This window comes from Paramisgurnus dabryanus, chromosome 4 (assembly GCF_030506205.2).
Source record: "Paramisgurnus dabryanus chromosome 4, PD_genome_1.1, whole genome shotgun sequence".
Taxonomy (NCBI): Eukaryota; Metazoa; Chordata; class Actinopteri; order Cypriniformes; family Cobitidae; genus Paramisgurnus; species Paramisgurnus dabryanus.
The window spans coordinates 16,855,653-16,873,935 of record NC_133340.1 but is presented as its reverse complement, the minus strand read 5'-3'; the positions used below and the strand labels follow the sequence as shown (position 1 = coordinate 16,873,935).

The 18,283-nt window shown below is 36.8% G+C and overlaps 2 protein-coding genes across 3 annotated transcripts; one reads left to right on the top strand and one right to left on the bottom strand.

Moving 5' to 3' along the window:
• The first annotated feature begins 248 nt into the window (after nucleotides 1–248).
• On the top strand, nucleotides 249–3,047 carry cisd2 (CDGSH iron sulfur domain 2). The gene is made up of 3 exons (XM_065265230.2): nucleotides 249–428; nucleotides 1,480–1,694; nucleotides 2,002–3,047. Exons 1-3 carry the CDS (start codon nucleotides 326–328, stop codon nucleotides 2,089–2,091), a joined length of 408 nt encoding a protein of 135 aa, XP_065121302.1. The 5' UTR covers nucleotides 249–325; the 3' UTR covers nucleotides 2,092–3,047.
• A 666-nt stretch (nucleotides 3,048–3,713) lies between these two features.
• On the bottom strand, nucleotides 3,714–16,386 carry LOC135746767 (sodium/hydrogen exchanger 9B2). Of its 2 annotated transcripts, XM_065265458.2 has the most exons (13): nucleotides 16,278–16,369; nucleotides 15,447–15,634; nucleotides 14,172–14,385; nucleotides 13,865–14,035; nucleotides 13,427–13,569; nucleotides 10,656–10,783; nucleotides 10,399–10,574; nucleotides 9,443–9,549; nucleotides 9,208–9,357; nucleotides 7,087–7,195; nucleotides 6,792–6,928; nucleotides 6,261–6,444; nucleotides 5,617–6,065 (listed from the first exon to the last, which is right to left on the bottom strand). In XM_065265458.2, exons 2-13 carry the CDS (start codon nucleotides 15,558–15,560, stop codon nucleotides 5,947–5,949), a joined length of 1,752 nt encoding a protein of 583 aa, XP_065121530.1. In that variant the 5' UTR covers nucleotides 15,561–15,634; nucleotides 16,278–16,369; the 3' UTR covers nucleotides 5,617–5,946. The 2 variants fall into 2 exon arrangements, with proteins under 2 accessions (XP_065121531.1, XP_065121530.1); XM_065265459.2 differs by lacking the exon at nucleotides 5,617–6,065 and adding an exon at nucleotides 3,714–5,442 and having other exon boundaries at nucleotides 15,447–16,386.
• Between the last annotated feature and the right edge of the window lie 1,897 nt (nucleotides 16,387–18,283).

The window sequence follows — 18,283 nt, the reverse complement described above, 5'->3', positions numbered from 1 at the left end:
GTATATGCAGTTTACAATAGTGTTATTTCTTTACACAAAAGCGATGTTTGTACAACTACAAACTTAACAAAGTAATTACATTTAAAATTAAGTCGCGCGGTGTAAAGAGCCAATCGGACTCAACCAACTCTGCAGACGGTGATTGGTTAACGCTTTTACGGCGCAGCGTAAGTTTACCCTTATTCATGAAAAAATCTACGCATATATTCTCATTCTCTAAATGCGCAAACGGCAAAGACTACGCAATTGAACTAACGGGATGACGTAGAATATCCCAGGAAATATCTCGCTGGGTTTCAAATAGAAGTGCACAAAGTCATTCAAGATGGTGTTAGACACTCTCTCCACGTTTATCAAAAAACAACTTCCAGCCTACCTCAAAAAGCTTCCTCTGCCGGAAAAGATCGGAGATTTTGCGCTTCTAACAGGTGCGTTTTTTCAAACAAAATATCACGTGTAAAGTTAAGTGTATTCCCATACATTCCTTCATAGGAAGAGGGATGATAAGAGTCGTCTCTTTGTTTACAATTTTTCAGATATTAAAGACATTGGCGAGTTGCATCTGTCTTGTTTTTCTTGTTTAGAGACTGCAAATCGTATGATCTTCCTTACACTTAGAAATGTGGGAGATTATAAACTAGCAGCACTGCATCTATATAAAAGTCCATTCAAGGATTTACAAAACGATTTGTTTTTTTACAATGTCACACTGGTAAGTGTCTGTTGTTTCAAACAAATCGTGTAAATAATATGATAGGATTCGCAGCCTTAAACAAACATGATCAGTGCTTTGTTTCACTTACTGTGACATTTTCTTTATAAACTAAGGTGACTTCAATCATAATGCGAGTTACGTTATATATGCATCTCAGTTTGTAACTGTAAAATGTCGCAGCATCCTACATAGACTGAAAATGCGATGTTTAGAGGTCTTGTAACTGTCATTCACTTACAGTAAGTTCCAGTTTATCATGCGGTTCATGATGTGTGAATGTGCGATGGAGCTATGCATACATACAAAAACACATTACAGTCCACTTGACATTGCACATTTATGCTATTAGCTTTACTATATGTTCATGTAAAATTACTAAAGCATGCATTAGGTCACTCAGTTGTGCACTGATGTCCATACAGTAGTTTTGGGTCTTTTACATTGGTTTATAAAACAGTTTATGCAAGGTGAATGCACATGCATGCAAAATTAAGATTAATATAATAAGTGTATAAATTATTTAGTAATACTTTAACATGTTAATACCGTTTTTAAGAGCTGGTCTGTGTAAAACAATTGTGAAAAGCGCTATATAAATAAAATAGAATTGAAAAACATAAAATGAATAATTTTATAAGCATCATTTGTAAGCAGTAACAAACAAGTGAAATTTTAAAACAGGTAAACGTGCATTATGAAAAGCACTTTAAGTTAGATTTGAATTGACAATGCTAAATAATGATGTTAACACCTGACTCTTTCAGTTTCAGATTGGTTGCGGCTCTTGCCATTGTTAGGCATTTTGGCTCTGCTGGGTTATCTGACCATCCGGCCCTTTCTGCCCAAGAAGAAAAAGCAAAGGGACAGTCTGATCAACCTGAAAATCCAAAAGGAAAACCCTAAAGTGGTAAATGAGATCGACATAGAGGACCTGAGGAGTGCAAACGTTTGTTACTGCAGATGCTGGCGATCTAAAACGGTAAGAGGGTAAATGTTTATACAGAAATGTTGCAAATAAAACATTATTTCTTTAAGTTAAAGGAATCTTGACCTTTAAAGGTTTGATGGCTTCTTCAATGGTCAGATTGTGAACTGTCACAAAATTATCATAATAAGGGGACAGTTATTTAAATATATAATGTGACACGTTTAAGAGAATATTGAGACTATTCGTTTAACACTTCAAAAATGAAAAAAAAGTGTCGTTTTTGGCTTCCTCTTTATCATCAGTGTGCCCAAGAACCACAGTCACTATCAGTACTTAAGTGAAACTTCTCTTCTTGTAGTTTCCTGTGTGTGATAAATCGCATGTGAAGCATAACGAGCTGACGGGGGACAACGTTGGTCCACTTATTCTCAAGAAGAGGATTCTGTAGCCCACCTGTTGCGCCCATAGAGGGAGAGGAGTAGGCGGTGTGCCGAAGACCACTCAAAATGCTGTCGTTTCTATTCTCCTCCTTTTAAAACAGGTTGAAAAACCTGCTGTGGTTTTGTTTAGTGTACTTAAAACTATTTCCATCTTTTTAGTGTTTAAATGCATAGGTCTTTAAATTGTGATGGCATTGATCTAGATATTGTGGGTCATCTGAGAGAATAATTATGATGATTAATTTTGTTATGTTGTTCTGGTGTGTTTAATCCTTTTATACTTTGCAAATGTAGTTTGACCTTTGTGTGCAATATAACCGACAATAAGGAAAGGTAGATGGTATAGTCAGTCAGTCTGTGTGTCCTCAAAAGTGGCTTTTTCGTTTTTAAGTTGCCTTTTAATTTTGGTATTATTACATGCACAGTGTGCTAAATTAATATGAAAGACACATTTGAGACCGCACAAAAAGTCACACGCCTTAACTTTTCTATGTGAAGTAAGTTTTCTATTTGTTGGTTTAAAAACTTGTTTGTCTTATTATTATTAAACCAACAAGAGTTTTAAAAGTTTTGCTAAATTATTTTCATCTTTGTAATTACAGGACACCGAGTTAGTGTTTGCATAAATATATACATTTCATGTTACAATACATAAATGACAAATGCCTTGGTCAGCTCTATTGTTACAGATTAATCACATAACAATACGTGAACGTAACACAGAAACGTCAATCTTTCGACTTTCTACTTGAACCTACATACTGCAACATTACAATTCATGTAATGCATGCATTCATTTACAATCAAAACAGATGTAAACTGCAGGCGTTGACAATCCTTTGGTTCGGTGTGCCAACTGGTTTGTCATATTTGATGGCTCTTGTAGAGGCTGTTGTAAAAGTTACATTTGTATGGTAACTGGAATGTGCTTAACTTTTGTAAAATAAAAGTCTAACTAAACTTGTTTCATGTCCTCTATATTGTATAGCCTCAGTATGTTGATGTTTGTATACTGTATAAACATAAACATTTACTGGGCACTTTATTAAGTACACCTATATGTCTTCATATTTGCAATTTTGGTCCATATACATGTATATTTTTAATTAAGTGACTTTTAATGCTATTTTGCCCATCTATTATTATAATAATTGTGAGTTTTAACATGCTTGATCTCAAAACAGGAACTAAGAATAAGTGTGTGATAAAATAAGCTTTAACAAACTATGGGACGGTTTCCGCCATCTTAACATATATGAGTACCATTGTTTTGCCTCAAGATGCATACCAGTAATGTTTGTTTTATATGGTATGTTTGTAAAAACTACTTTAATGTCCTATTATAGTCTTGAAAATAATCTAAACCCTGTACAAGAAATTGCCCCTAAGGGCTCTGTTATTTTTTTTTCAAACACACACAATAGTACAATCCACTACACATCTTTTAGGACTGCTTGTTCTAAAGTAACAGTGCTGCTTATTTACATCTGCTTTGCCTCAGATCATAAACCAAGATAAGTTTCCAAATGTGAGCGGTGCCCTTTGCCTTTCACTTACTAACAAGGCAAATGTGGTTCATTTTCTGATGCATGAGCAGCAACAATGCCTGCTAACAAAAACAAGAGCAAGATGATGAATAATGTCAGACTTTAATATAACAGTAGTTGTTTAATAACTTCGCCGGTTTTGTCTGCATACAGCATTAACATCAAATTTGAGACAAATCCAGAATGTAAAACCTTCTCTTAAAAACAGTACTCTTAATTCACTAAATAGTATAAATAAATAAAAAATAGATAAACCTACAGAATCCTTCATATGACTCTGATGATTTTTTTTAAAGGGGACACAACTTGAAAATCTGACTTTTTCCACGTTTAAGTCCCCAGTGTTTGTATCAACCTAGAAAATGTAAAAAAAAAAAAAAGATCAACCCAGTAACTTAGTGTTGGTAAACCATTCTCTGCAAGCATGTAAAAAAATAGCTCATTGAAATCTGGCTCTCCTTGTGATGTCAGAAGAGGATAGCACCACCCTTTCCACGGCCCCTTGGCACTATCCAACCAGCTCATTTGCATTAAACAGGACACCAACGTTTTATTGGACATCTTTAAATAATGAGAAAATATAGAGTTGGCTGTATGTGCAATGTTGTTAGAAAAAAACAGACTTAAAATGAACTTGTAAATGTTTATCTTTAGGTGCTCAAAAGCACAAAACAATGGCGTGCATGATTTTAATATTCTCTATTTCAATATGTTTAAATGTAACTTAAAGGTCCCGTTCTTTCTGTGTTTTTGAAGCTTTGATTGTGTTTACAGTGCACAATATAACATGTGTTCATATTTCACGTGTAAAAAAAATCACGTTTTTTTTTACACAATTTACTTATCTGTTTATCGCTGTTTTCACTGTCCTAAAAACGGGCTGATGTCTTCTTTGTCCTATGAAGTTCCTCCTTCAGAAATACATATTGAGTTCTGATTGTGTAGTTTGTTTAGTGTGTTGTGATTCGATAGCAGCTTAGTTGGCAACTGACGTATTCCTGTGGGCGGAGTTTAGTCAAAAAACTAGTGACGTTATTAATGTAGGAAGTAGAGGGCTGTAGTCCAAACCGGCCGTTCGCTGTAGGCTTTGAAAGGCGAATTCTGTTAAAGAAAATATATCGCCTGGCAGTGAACTTTATCATTTTACAGGTATTATTTATGCTATTATAGCAAAATTACACACTAACCAGGGTTTAAAAATGGGATCAGAAAGAACGTGACCTTTAATTCCACTGTAAACAAGATGCATTTTGTTGAGCTCCACCATCAGATTGCTGTTTTTTGTTACGTCTACAGTATTTCACTGTACGGTATACTGAATACTGGAGCGCTAAGAACACTGACCACAACGTGACATTTGTACCATTTGAACACAGCCTATGCAGATTCATCTGTAATAGCCATCTATCTATAAAACATATCTATCATCACATCAACATCATCTAGTTAGAAATAATACTGAAAACATTGATAGTATCAAAATGATCCCTGTAGTTTTTGATGCAAAACAAAATCGCTCCATGTTTCGGAGATGAACCATGACCACTTACTCCATCCAGTTTCCATTCAGAAAGTTCGTAATCAAAAGTTGGGACTCTCCATCTGAGTAACATGTCTTCCACTTCTGACCTCAGCAGTTTACATCATTTTGGAAGGGCACTGAGAAGAACTTATTAGATGCAGTGATGTTCACATCCTGGAAAGGTCCTTGAAAGTCCATTCCAGAAACACCTGGAAGCCTCTAAATGTATCATAGGGCGCTTTCATATGTCACAGGGGTCCTTGATGCCGATAAAGCACCTTCACTAACCGCTACAATTCAGAAAATGACAATTACAATAGTGTTTAACAGTTGTGATGGCATTGAAGTGTTGTATGCTATTCTCTATAATGCATCTGGTATAGGCCTGTTATGATTGACCAAAGCTACCCACATGTACAAAACCATCATATAAGAGTATGTGTGTCCCATTGGAATCAAACCTATGCCCTCAACAGCACTAACTTGATTTAACGTAGGTAACTTTTAACACATAAAAAAGTTGATGTGAAAAGCACTGCACAAACTTTAAAGCAAGCATGCAAATTCTCCAAGAGGTGGCTCATGTGGTCATATTTCCATCTACAGTATACCTCTCTTGTCATGTTCAGATGGATTGTTTGTTTTCCACATTGTTTGTTGTTTATGGCAAAAAAAAACTGTTTGAAGTTTTGCAAAATGCATTAAAAAATACATCTTACATTTGCTCCTGTAGCTTAGCGGATGCCAACTGTGGGCGCTTGCCAGCATTTTTCATCTAAGCACTTGTTTAGCAGTCAATGAACGATGTGCCGGTTGGTTGTTGTTACATTTGTCTCACCTCTCCTCCACTGTGATTGGATGGCCGAGTGAAAAGTGACAAGTGGTTGTGGGTTTGATCCCAGGAACACACGTACTAATAAAATGAATACACCTTTTAATACACTCAGCTTCACGTCGTGCCGCATTACCACGTTGGGTGTGCATTATTTTCAAATAATTCAATGGCCGTCGTCAATTAAATAAATGTAAATAAATATTCATATCATAATTCTGCCTTTTAGCTATAATGTGGTATACACATTGTTGAATGTGTGTGTAGACATCTCACCCCACTCTGGGTTCTTTGGTTTCTGGAGAATTCGAGGGCCGAGCAGGCCGATGACAAGCGCTCCAATAGGAGCAGTGATGAGAATGGACAACACAGCAACAGTGAGGACGTCCATACCGTACTTCTGCAGCTCCGGGTCATTCTTAGAGCGTGCCATGTCCAGAGCTGTAGAGCCTATCGCTGCCTGAAACAATCACATAGTGTTGAGGGAATTTAACTGATGGTTTATATTCAAACTGATATCACACTTATTACCAGCTATTCACCCTAAGTGTCCTGCTCAGAGGACTGAACCTACAACATTTCTTCTACAAGCCCAAATTTTTCCCCCAAGGCTACAACATCATATGTCAATCACATGCAAACTGAGCATGTAGAAAAACAAGCTACAAAGCTCACAGTAATAGAAGTTGAAGCCGATAAGGCTGTTGAATTTACGGTATCTAAGCATCATCAACCCGCTTTAAGAGACTGCAGAATAATTACAATAGATGTTACTGACACGTTGATATGCACAATTCTGTAGTTTACCTGTACTGTGGCTTTAGGCATCCAGGCTAGAGCGATAAAGACTTTCTCTTTTACATTGAAGCCGGCACGAAGAACCACAACAAAAGTGAAGAGCAGGCGTGCAGTGAGACCAATGAACAGAGCTGCAAAACCTAGGGCTGAAGACACATTTCACAAAACCTTATTAACTAAATGACCTACAGTCCTACCTGTGGTGTAAGATATATATGCTTTACTCTTTATGTAGCTCATGCCAGTAGATCTTTATTTTTAATTTCTTCACACTGGGAGGATAAAGTGTCCATCTGATACTTACACACAGTGGTGATCTCTAAAGCACTAATGACAATCTCGGCACCGATAAGACCGAAGAGAAGAGGCTGGAACACATGCCAAAACCTTTCAACCACCTCCACCACTGGAGTCTGAAATGCACATATACGTAAGACTTCAACATATAACTGGAAAACAGGAAAATATGTTAATTTGTGATTTGTTGTGCAATTTACTACAGTCAGAAAAAAACTGGAGGGTGCAAAAGGAAAAAGATGGCGAGAACACAGTGAAGGAAGAAAGAAAGAAAGAAAGAAAGAAAGAAAGAAAGAAAGAAAGAAAGAAAGAAAGAAAGAAAGAAAGAAAGAAAACGATGAAATGATGGATGGATGAAAAGTATAGAAGTGTGTGAAAGAGAGAGACATTAAAAAACGGTGAAAGAAAAGGAGGGAAGAAAGGAAAGATGGATAAGGGAAAGAAAGAAAGAATGAAAGAAAGAAAGAAAGGAAGAAAAAGAAACAATGAAAGTATAGAAGTTTGTTAAAGAGAGGAATGGTGTGAACAGAGTAAAGAAAAGGAAGATGGAAGAGGAAAGAAAGAAAGACGGGAAGAGGGGAATGATGGACTGGTGGATGAAAGAAAGAAAAAGAAAGAAAGAAAGAATGAAAGAAAGGAAAAAAGAAAAGAAAGAAAGAAATGAAAGAAAGAACGAAAGAAAGAAAGAAAGAGGGAGGGAAATGATAAATGGATGGATAAAAAGTATGGAAGTGTGGGACTATGAGAACACAGTGAAAAAAAATGGAGGGAAGGAAGGAAAGATGCATGAGGAAAGTTAGGGAGGAAAGAAAAAAGAAAAAGAATGAAAAAAGGAAGAAATACAGAAAGAAAAAGAAAGAATGAAAGAAAGGAAGAAAAAGAAAGAATGGAAGTATGGAAGTTTGTTAAAGAGAGGAATGGTGTGAACAGAGTAGAGAAAAGGAAGAGGAAAGAAAGAACGAAAGACGGGAAGAGGGAAATGATGGACTGGTGGATGAAAGAAAGAAAGAAAAGGAAAGAATGAAAGAAAGGCAGAAAAAGAAAGAAAGAATAAAAAAGAATGAAAAGAAAGAAAGAAAGAAAGAAAGAAAGAAAGAAAGAAATAGAAAAAGGAACAAGGGAAAAAAAGTGTGTGAAAGAGAGAGACATTCAGAAAACAATGAAAGAAAAGGAGAAAGAACAGTTAAAGAAAAGGAAGAAAGGAAAGATGGATGAGGAAAGTTGAGAATGAAAGAAAGATAGAAAGAAAGAATGTAGGGAGGGAAATGATTGATGAATAAATAGATAGATGAAAAGTATGGAAGTGTGTGAAAAAGAGAAACATTGAGAAAAGGAAAGATGGATAAGAAAAGTTGAGAAAGAAAGAAAGAAAGAAAGAAAGAATGTAGGGAGGAAAAATGACTGATGAATAGATAGATGGAAGAAAAGTATGGAAGTGTGTGATAAAGAGAGACATTGAGAAAACAGTGAAAGAAAAAGAGGGGAGAAAGGAAAGATGGATGAGGAAAGTTAGGAAGTAAGGAAAGAAAGAAAGAAAGAAAGAAAGAAAGAAAGAAAGAAAGAAAGAAAGAAAGAAAGAAAGAAAGAAAGAAAGAAAGAAAGGAGATAGTGAGGGAAATGATGGATGGAAAGTATGGAAGTGAGTGAAAGAGAAAGACATTGAGAAAACAGTGAAAGAAAAGGAGGGAAGAAAGGAAAGATGGATGAGGAAAGTTGGGAAAGAAAGAAAGAAAGAAAGAAAGGATGTAGAATGGGAAATGATTGATGGGTAGATAGATGGATGAAGTGTGTGAAAGAGAGAGACATTAAGAAAACAGTGAAAGAAAGGGAGGGGAGAAGGGAAAGATGGATGAGGAAAGTTAGGAAGTAAGTAAGGAAAGAAGGAAAGAAAGAAAGAAAGAAAGAAAGAAAGAAAGAAAGAAAGAAAGAAAGAAAGAAAGAAAGAAAGAAAGAAGGGAGGTAGTGAGGGATATGATGATGGATGGATAGAAAGTATGGAAGGGTGTGAAACATAGAGATGTTGAAAACTCAGTGAAAAAAAGAGGGCTAACAAAAAAGATGGAAAGTTAAGGAAGTAAAGAAAAGGACAAAGAGGGAAATGGATGGATGGTACTTTTTGAATTTAAACCTTATCTTTTCCCCAGCCTATTCCTGCCACAAACGCTAACACGAGCGTACAGAGACCTCCCGCGCCTGGAATCCCAGCCACATTACTGCCAAACAAAGCAAACACAGACAGACCCAACACCAGGAAGGAGCGCTTTAGCAACAGATTTCCCTGTGTGGCACATCAAGACATCAACTATCAGCAAACAAGTTAACAATGAAAGAACATCAAGTTTGGATGTTCTCAGTCAGGTCACCTGGTTTCTGCTGGGGAAGTAATGTAGAAAAAACCCTAGGGCCACACCAGCGACCGCACCACCTAATACTTCCAGTGGTCCTCTCAGCACATTTAACCACACGCTGCCTGCAGAGGGCGACAGAGAGAACACATCAAATAAAATAAGATCAATCAGCACCATCAATCCAAAAGTAGCATCAATAGGGTGATTATTCGATTGATTGATCATTAATTTAAACGATCATCGAATATGAGAAATTGCATAAATTGACATCCCTAAGGGTGACCAATCCTAAAATCAAAGGTTTGTCCCACAAGTCTCAATTAAGCATGGAGAATGGTTGGCGTTTTACGTGTACGTACACGCATGGTGCAAAGCATAGTTCATTTGAACGCATGTGAATGCAGATGTTCGATGCAATTCAATGCATCTCCTGGGTGCATGCGAAACCTACATGACATCACGACAAGTCTTTTCTCTCCACCTAAAGATAGTACAGCAGCTGAAGTGACATAATGTGCAGCATGGTTTCTGGTATAGGTCAGGCGACTGTGCTACGTTGACACTGAGAACATAATCACAAATGTATATAACCACTTTTCATCATCACTTAAATTATTTAAACAGAATTAAACAGAAGTGTTTGAGTTTGTGGATGAGAAGTACACCATGATGAATTTTGTGTTCTTTTGCCACACATAAAGGAAATCGCAGCAAACAACATATCCTGTTGCAACAAAGTGGACAACTCTGTCACTTCCTTAGATTGAATTGGTTTGTGGTGCTCAAATTAGAAACTGTGCCAAGTTATACAGCGCCTTTATTAACATTTTAAGTCTATTTGCGAACACTAATAGTCGACTATCTCTCGCTCATGTTTCGCCTTATCCCGCAAAACCATGTCTGCTGTCCTGCAACCGAGCCTTACCCAGGTGGTCACCCTTAAGCATCAGTCATTGGTCTTTTTGGCTTACCTGTAGCAAAAGCTACACCCAAGCATGTGGTGAAGCAGGTAATGGCGACGATATCGTCACAGCTGCAGGCTGCGATGAGAAGAGTAGGGATACCCTGCTCTACTCCATAACCTTCCTTCTGCAGAAGCAGCATGGATGGAACCACTACTGCAGGAGTAACTGCTCCAAGAACAAACCTAACGAGCAGATGAATGTGATATTAGGCTCTTTCGCAGAAGCTTACCGACTTATCTGAAATATCAGAAATGTTACTTTACCCTAGAATAAATCCCCAGACCCATGGAAGACCCAGTAATAAATGAGAGACCACAGCCATAGTTGTAGCCTCAAAAGCGAGAGGAAGGATGGACAGACGCAAGCACACTGCCTTTAGCTTCCTCAGAGCCTAAAACAGATACAAGAACTCATGAACATCCACTGATTTAAAGACAATCTATCTATCCATCTCGATCTATCTATCCATCCATCTACAGCAGGGATGGGCAACTTCGGTCCTGGAGGGCCGGTGTCCTGCAGAGTTTAGCTCCAACTTGCCTCAGCACACCTGCCTAAAAGTTTCTAGTATGCCTAGTAAGACCTTAATTGGCTGCTTCAGGTGTGTTTAATTATGGTTGGAGCTAAACTCTGCAGGACACCGGCCCTCCAGGACCGAAGTTGCCCATCCCTGATCTACAGTATCCATCTATCTATCAATCCATCCATCTACAGTACCCATCTATCTATCCATCCATCTATCCATCCATCTACAGTATTTATCTTCTTATTTGTCCTAGTTGGTCTGTCTGTTGTATTTATCCATCTATGTATCCATCCATCTATCTAAAGTTTCTATCCATCCATCCATACATCTACAGTATCCATCCACTTATATATCCATCCATCCATCCATCCAGGCATCCATCCATCCATCCATCCATCTATCTAAAGTATCTATCCATCTATCCATCCATCTACAGTATCCATCCACTTATCTATCCATCCATGCATCCATCTACAATATATATCTATCCATCAATCCATCCATCCATCTACTGTATCTATCTTTTTATTGATCCTAGTTGGTCTGTCTGTTGTATCTATCCATCTATGTATCCAACCATCCATCCATCCACCTATCTATCCATCCACCTATCCATCCATCCATCCATCCATTCATCCATCCATCCATCTATCCATATTTCCATCCATCTTTCCATCTATCTATCCATCCATGCACCCATCCATCCATCTACAGTATCTATCTTTTTATTTGTCCTAGTTAGTCTGTCTGTTTTATCTATCCATCCACCTATCTATCCATCCATCTACAGTATCCATCTATTTATCCATCCATCCATCCATGCATCCATCTATCTACAGTATCTATCTTTTTATTTGTCCTAGTTGGTCTGTCTGTTGTATCTATCCATCTATGTATCCATCCATCCATTTATCTATCTAAAGAATCTATCCATCCATCCATCCATCCATCAATCTAGAGTATCCATCTATCTATCCATCCATCTACAGTACCCATCCACCTATCTATCTATCCATCCATCCATCCATCCATCCATCCATCTACAGTATCCATCCACCTATCCTTCCATATATCTATTCACCTATCCAACCATCTATCCAACCATCTATCTATCTATCTATCTATCTATCCATCCATCCATCTATCCATCCACCTATCTATCTATCTATCCATCCATCCATCCACAGTATCCATCTATTTATCCATCCATCCATCCATGCATCCATCTATCTACAGTATCTATCTTTTTATTTGTCCTAGTTGGTCTGTCTGTTGTATCTATCCATCTATGTATCCATCCATCCATTTATCTATCTAAAGAATCTATCCATCCATCCATCCATCCATCCATCCATCAATCTAGAGTATCCATCTATCTATCCATCCATCTACAGTACCCATCCACCTATCTATCTATCCATCCATCCATCCATCCATCTACAGTATCCATCCACCTATCCTTCCATATATCTATTCACCTATCCAACCATCTATCCAACCATCTATCTATCTATCTATCTATCTATCCATCCATCCATCTATCCAACCACCTATCTATCTATCTATCCATCCATCCATCCATAGTATCCATCCGTCCATCTATAGTAATTATCTTTTTATTTGTCCTAGTTGGTCTGTCTGTTGTATCTATCCATCTATGTATCCATCCATCTATCTAAAGTATCTACCCATCCATCAATCTAGAATATCCATCTATCCATCCATCCATCCATCCATCCATCTACAGTATCCATCCATCCATCCATCTACAGTATCCATCCATCGATTCATCTACAGTATCTATCTTTTCATTTGTCCTAGATGGTCTCTCTGTTGTATCTTTCCATCTATGAATCCATCTATCTATCCATCTATCTACAACATCCATCTATTTATCCATCCATGCATCGATCTACAGTATCCTTCTATCCATCCATCCATCCATCCATCCATCCATCCACATTATCTATCTTTTAATTTGTCCTTTTATCTGTCCATCTATCTCTCCATCAATCATTCACTCTGCTAGTTGGTCTGTCTGTCGTATCTATCCATTCATCCATCCATCCACAGAAGCTATCTTTTAATTTGTCCTTTTTCTGTCCATCTATCTCTCCATCAATCATTCAGCCAGCTAGTTGGTCTATCTATATATCCATCCATCCATCCATCCATCCATCCACAGTATCTATCTTTTTAGTTGTCCTTTTATCTGTTCATCTATCTCTCCATCAATCATTCAGTCTGCTAGTTGGCCTGTCTGTCGTATCTATCCATTTTTATATCCATCCATCTGCTGTATCTATCTTTTTATTTGTCCTTTTATCTGTCTCTCAATCATTCAGTTTGCTAGTTGGTCTGTCTGTCTGTCTGTCTGTCTGCCTGCCTGCCTGTCTGTCTGTCTGTCTGTCTGTCTGTCTGTCTGTCTGTCTGTCTATCTATCTATCTATCTATCTATCTATCTATCTATCATGTGCCAAATAAAAAAGTTTCTAAATGGTTTCACACCTTTCCATCTAATTCCAATCCAGCTTTGACAAGAATAACAGCCAGAGCGATGTTTCTCAGAGAAGCAGACCATCTAACGTCAATGTAAACTGCATCTGTCACAACAGGGATGTTTCTGAGGATAAATCCAGCCAGCAGCATGCCTACAGACACACATGGAGAAAATAACAAAACTGAGTAACAGAAACAGAATTCTCATGGTTATACATAACAGTTTTCTCACACTGTTTGTGAAAACCCACCACACCACAATGATAAAAAATGAAGTATGATACCACCCTAAAGACCACAGAAAGTTTGTTTTGGAGCTGTGCCACTTCAGCTACAAAAAAGTGTGATACTCGTTCATTTTCCATGTTTAAACATTTTCCAAAAAACAGCATCCACTGCATACAGTACAAAAAAAAAACATTATTTGCAATCCACAATAGCTCATACCAAGGAGAGGAGGTAATGGAGGCAGATTCGGGAACCGTATGCATCCAATAAGCTTTCCTCCGGCCACAGAACAGATAAACAAGGTTACAATGCCGAAGAGATTCCCACCCGGTAGACATTCCTTCTCCGTGATAGACCACACCACCCCAAAGAGCACTGCAGCCATGATCACTGCACAGGACAAAATAAAACAAAAGCTGTGTACATTTGTACATCACTGTTAATCACTAACATGATGCACAGGTTAGTAATGTCTCCAGTGAGGCTGCAAGATAAGGATTTAGATCATTCTTGATTAATTTCTAACCTTTGGTGATTATGGTGGCCAGTATGCCTTTGGGTGGACAGGGGCACAATCTCCGCAGCCAAGGGCAGCATTTATAAGGAGGCTCAGTGTTGGTACAAGCATCTACTGAGGACACCAGTCGGGGTACATAAATTGCCTCTTCTGTCATGCTCGGGCTGGGGCTTTCTGGGGTCTTACAAACCACCAACACAGTCTCACTGACAGTGGGGTGATGCTGTAGGAGAAAAATGAAGAGAAAGGAAATCAAAATGTGCTTATCCAAAGCAACATACATAGACAGTGCCCCCTGGAGCAACATATGAATAATAGTTTTGATGAGTTTACTTTTAGTAGAGATATAAACATATAAATAAAGAATGGGTGAATTTAGTTTTCTAAAAAAAAAAACGTTTGACTTATTAATTCGAAGACTTAGGAAAATTAGCATAGTGTTCTTCAGAATAAATAGTGTTCTTCAGAGTAAAATTGGTTTAACACTTTTGGACTATAATGAAATGCAGATATTTAACACCTGCCCTCCTCAGTAATGTAAGGATTTAGCATTTAATCAAACTATGTCTGTCAAAAGATAATCGCATACAAAATAAAAGTTTGTGTCTGTATCATAATATATTTGTGCAGGTTGTGTGTAATTATTATGTATATATGAATACACACACACACACGTATAAATGTAAGAAAAAATCATATAACCGTAAATATATTTTATATATAATATAAATTATTTCAAAATCCAAATAAATATTTATACATGTAAATGTTTATAAAATACATGCATCCACGGGTGTGTATTTATATATACAAAATAATTACACACAGTGCACACATATATATTATGCAAACTTTTATTTTGTATGTGATTAATCTTTTGACAGCCCTTATTAAAACACTTTTGTCAACAGACTAACCTTACCTAATCTTACTCTATGGATTTTTTTTAATGAAATGATAAATATTTATAATTTTATTATAGTCCAAAATGTAAAAAAAATATATTTTGAAAATGAATTTTGAAAAAAAAATAAGAAATTATTACGAGTAATAATAAAAAAGTGAGATTGTTAACTCCTCTGTAGCTAGTGCTTCCCCTGAAGAACACTGTTTTCTTTTTCTTATCTTCGAATTAATGAGTCAAACTTTGAAGAAAATTGAACATTTATTATTCCACATTATATTATTATTATTAGAATTTTTCATAGTCAACATTTTAAGTAATTTTACATTTCGAACCATCAAAACACGAAAGCATGAAATGGGTAACTTTGATGAACCTACTTCAGCATGATTCCCCAAGGCGGAGGCTCCATCAGTCCTGTGTGAGTATATGGAGTTAGTTGACTGAGATCTGGACGGGACCTCATCCTCCATGGCTCTGCGGTTTTGATCCATCCTCACTTCTGGGCTCCTTCAGCCATGACACAAGCTTATGGCCACGTACTGGCTAATTTTCATCCGAAACTTCACCAGAGTCGTATTATACAGTCACATGTTAGTAAGGCTTGATTTGTGTTAGAAATTAATTTTGCGCGGAAAAAATAAGAGGGAATATCACGAGTAACAGTTACTGAGAAAGAAAACGACTGGTTTATTCAACAGGTTAATCCGCTTGTGTAAGGGACTAAACGCTGGTGTGTCCCTGCCCTTGAGGCCATATGGTGTTTTGTCTGACTGAATAACAGTGTGTCATATGGTCTGTGTTTATTATACTGTAGTAAATCACTAACTGGTCAATACTGACATGCAGCTTTTTTACAGTTTAATTCATTTATACGTATTTATGTGAGATAATTGCCTTGTTATAGCATAATATGTATTTCATCCATGTAATAACGTCAATGTCCCATTACCTTACATAGTTCTATCTTGTTGTTAAATACATTTCGCAATCATTCCATTTAAATAATATAATGAAACATGTAATAACCGCTTATAAGTTACATCTTAACACAAATCCTTTTCTTGAACTAATACGGTTACAATTAAGCCGCTTTGAAACAACGTGCACTGGAAAGCGTGAAACATTTTTTAAATTGGAAACATCTTAACGCTTGAAAGTGACTAAACAGTTGCGTATTTAAATAAAGCCAACATTAAAATTAAACGCACTTGACGCCAGCATTTGCTAATTTCTTTAAAAGATTCTTCTTCTTGCTCCCGCTAGCAGCATCCGGAAGTGTTACCAGTCCCGCCTCCTGCATAGAAGCCGACCAATCACAAGAGGTCATGAGACACACGCGCAATCTTGCTAACAGCCTATCCAGTCACGTACTGGGGCCCGTTCTTCGTACGTCGCTTAATACATCCGAGATCAAATGAGACATCCGAGAAGTTTAGATCTGGCTAATTATAATCTCGCTTATTTGGTTCTTTGAACACCACTGCTGTTGATGATTATTATGGCAGGATTGAATTATCTGAGATCACTGCGCGTTCGTGCACTGCAAGAAAAGTCAATACATATCGATAGTAGAAACACTGATCAGCCACGCTGTGATTGGCCAGTTGTTACAATGGCCAAGAACACGCCCATGTTTAACCCCTGCAGTCTGAGAGCTATTGATGGAAGGTTGTGAACTTTTTATGTGACTGAATTTAAAAACCCAGTTAAAGCTACTTTAGTACATAAATCACCATAAATAATGTAAAATTTTCTGTAAAAATATAATCTTGATATCTTTACTATGCTTGTCAAAGATTGAAATTAATGATTGTAATTAAAATTTGATGCTTCTAAAGTACTTTAAGTCTCTTTTAAAAACAGTTAAATGCTATTTTGTCTGTTTGTAACAGCAACTTAAAAAGCAGAATAAAAAAACACAGGTGGTGGCCCTCCATCTTCATGTGATGTGCTGGCAGGAGTGATGTCTCTAAACTGGCTGATTGTACAGATAATCTCTGGAGCAGTTGCTCTTTCTTAAACCGACAGCCAATGCAACAATTTAATTCCTGATAAATAAAATTTTAATTGTAGTGTATTATAAGATAGTGTTTTCCTCTCTTTTGTGCAGTTGTAGATAATACACCAACACTTTTAGCAGTTTCCAATAATGTGGTTAATAAAGTATGATGTGCAGTATAAGGGAATGGTAATGTTATTCTACATCAAAAGATTAAAAAATACAACCGTTTCTGATAGCAATGCACATGACAGTAAAGAAATCCTCTCAGATGGTAGTCCTTTAGAGAAACTATATGCAAGTGGTTAAATAAGTTTACTTCAATTGCATTATTCTTAACTGATTTCTGACTATATTAGCAAAATTAGCAGTATTCCACGTTAACTGAAAGTCCTGCATCTGCTTAGTCTGCACAGAAAAGTGTAGTAAAGAAGATAAAGATATGTGAAAATATGTGCAAAAAACTTATTTGGTTATTTTGGTCATTTTTGTCACAGAACAGGGACAGGGTAACATATTTGTAGACAACGTTTTAAAGATAGAACAGATAGAAATTACTAAACGAAAACCCTTTCATGCATGACATTGTAAGCTACTTGACAATCTAAAGACAAAACTAAAATAGGAGATTAGTTAATTCAAATAAAAATTATTTCGCACTGAGTAATAGTCTTTACTGTACATAACATCTATAAGTGCTGGGTATGATTAATTGCTGTTTTTATTAAGGAAAATTCAAACAAATTTAAAATGAATGTGATCAGCATGTCATTCGTTTAAGAATAATAATCAAACAACTGTTACACAAAAACAAGTCGCACAAGTACAGAAAAAATATATTTGTTATATTATATATTTTTTAAATAACATCGCTAAAAGATTTAATTAATATATTCTTTTTTTATTACGTGTTGAATTTGAAAAGCTCTTTATATTAGTCATGCATCTTACGCAGATTGCGCTCGTATAATGAAGAATACGCGACTGCGTCAGACTTTCCGTATCACATCCGCTTAAAAAGGTACAAACTAATCTTGTTTATATGAAATAAGCCTGCTCCCGAGCAGGTTTGAGCTTACAGACCTGTTGCTATGACACCAAGTTTAGAATGAGCTTCGAAGAACCAAATAATCCAAGATCATGCCAAATCATCAACAATCAAATCCAGCTAACTGAGTTAGCGACGTACGAAGAACGGGCCCCTGAGCGCTAGTA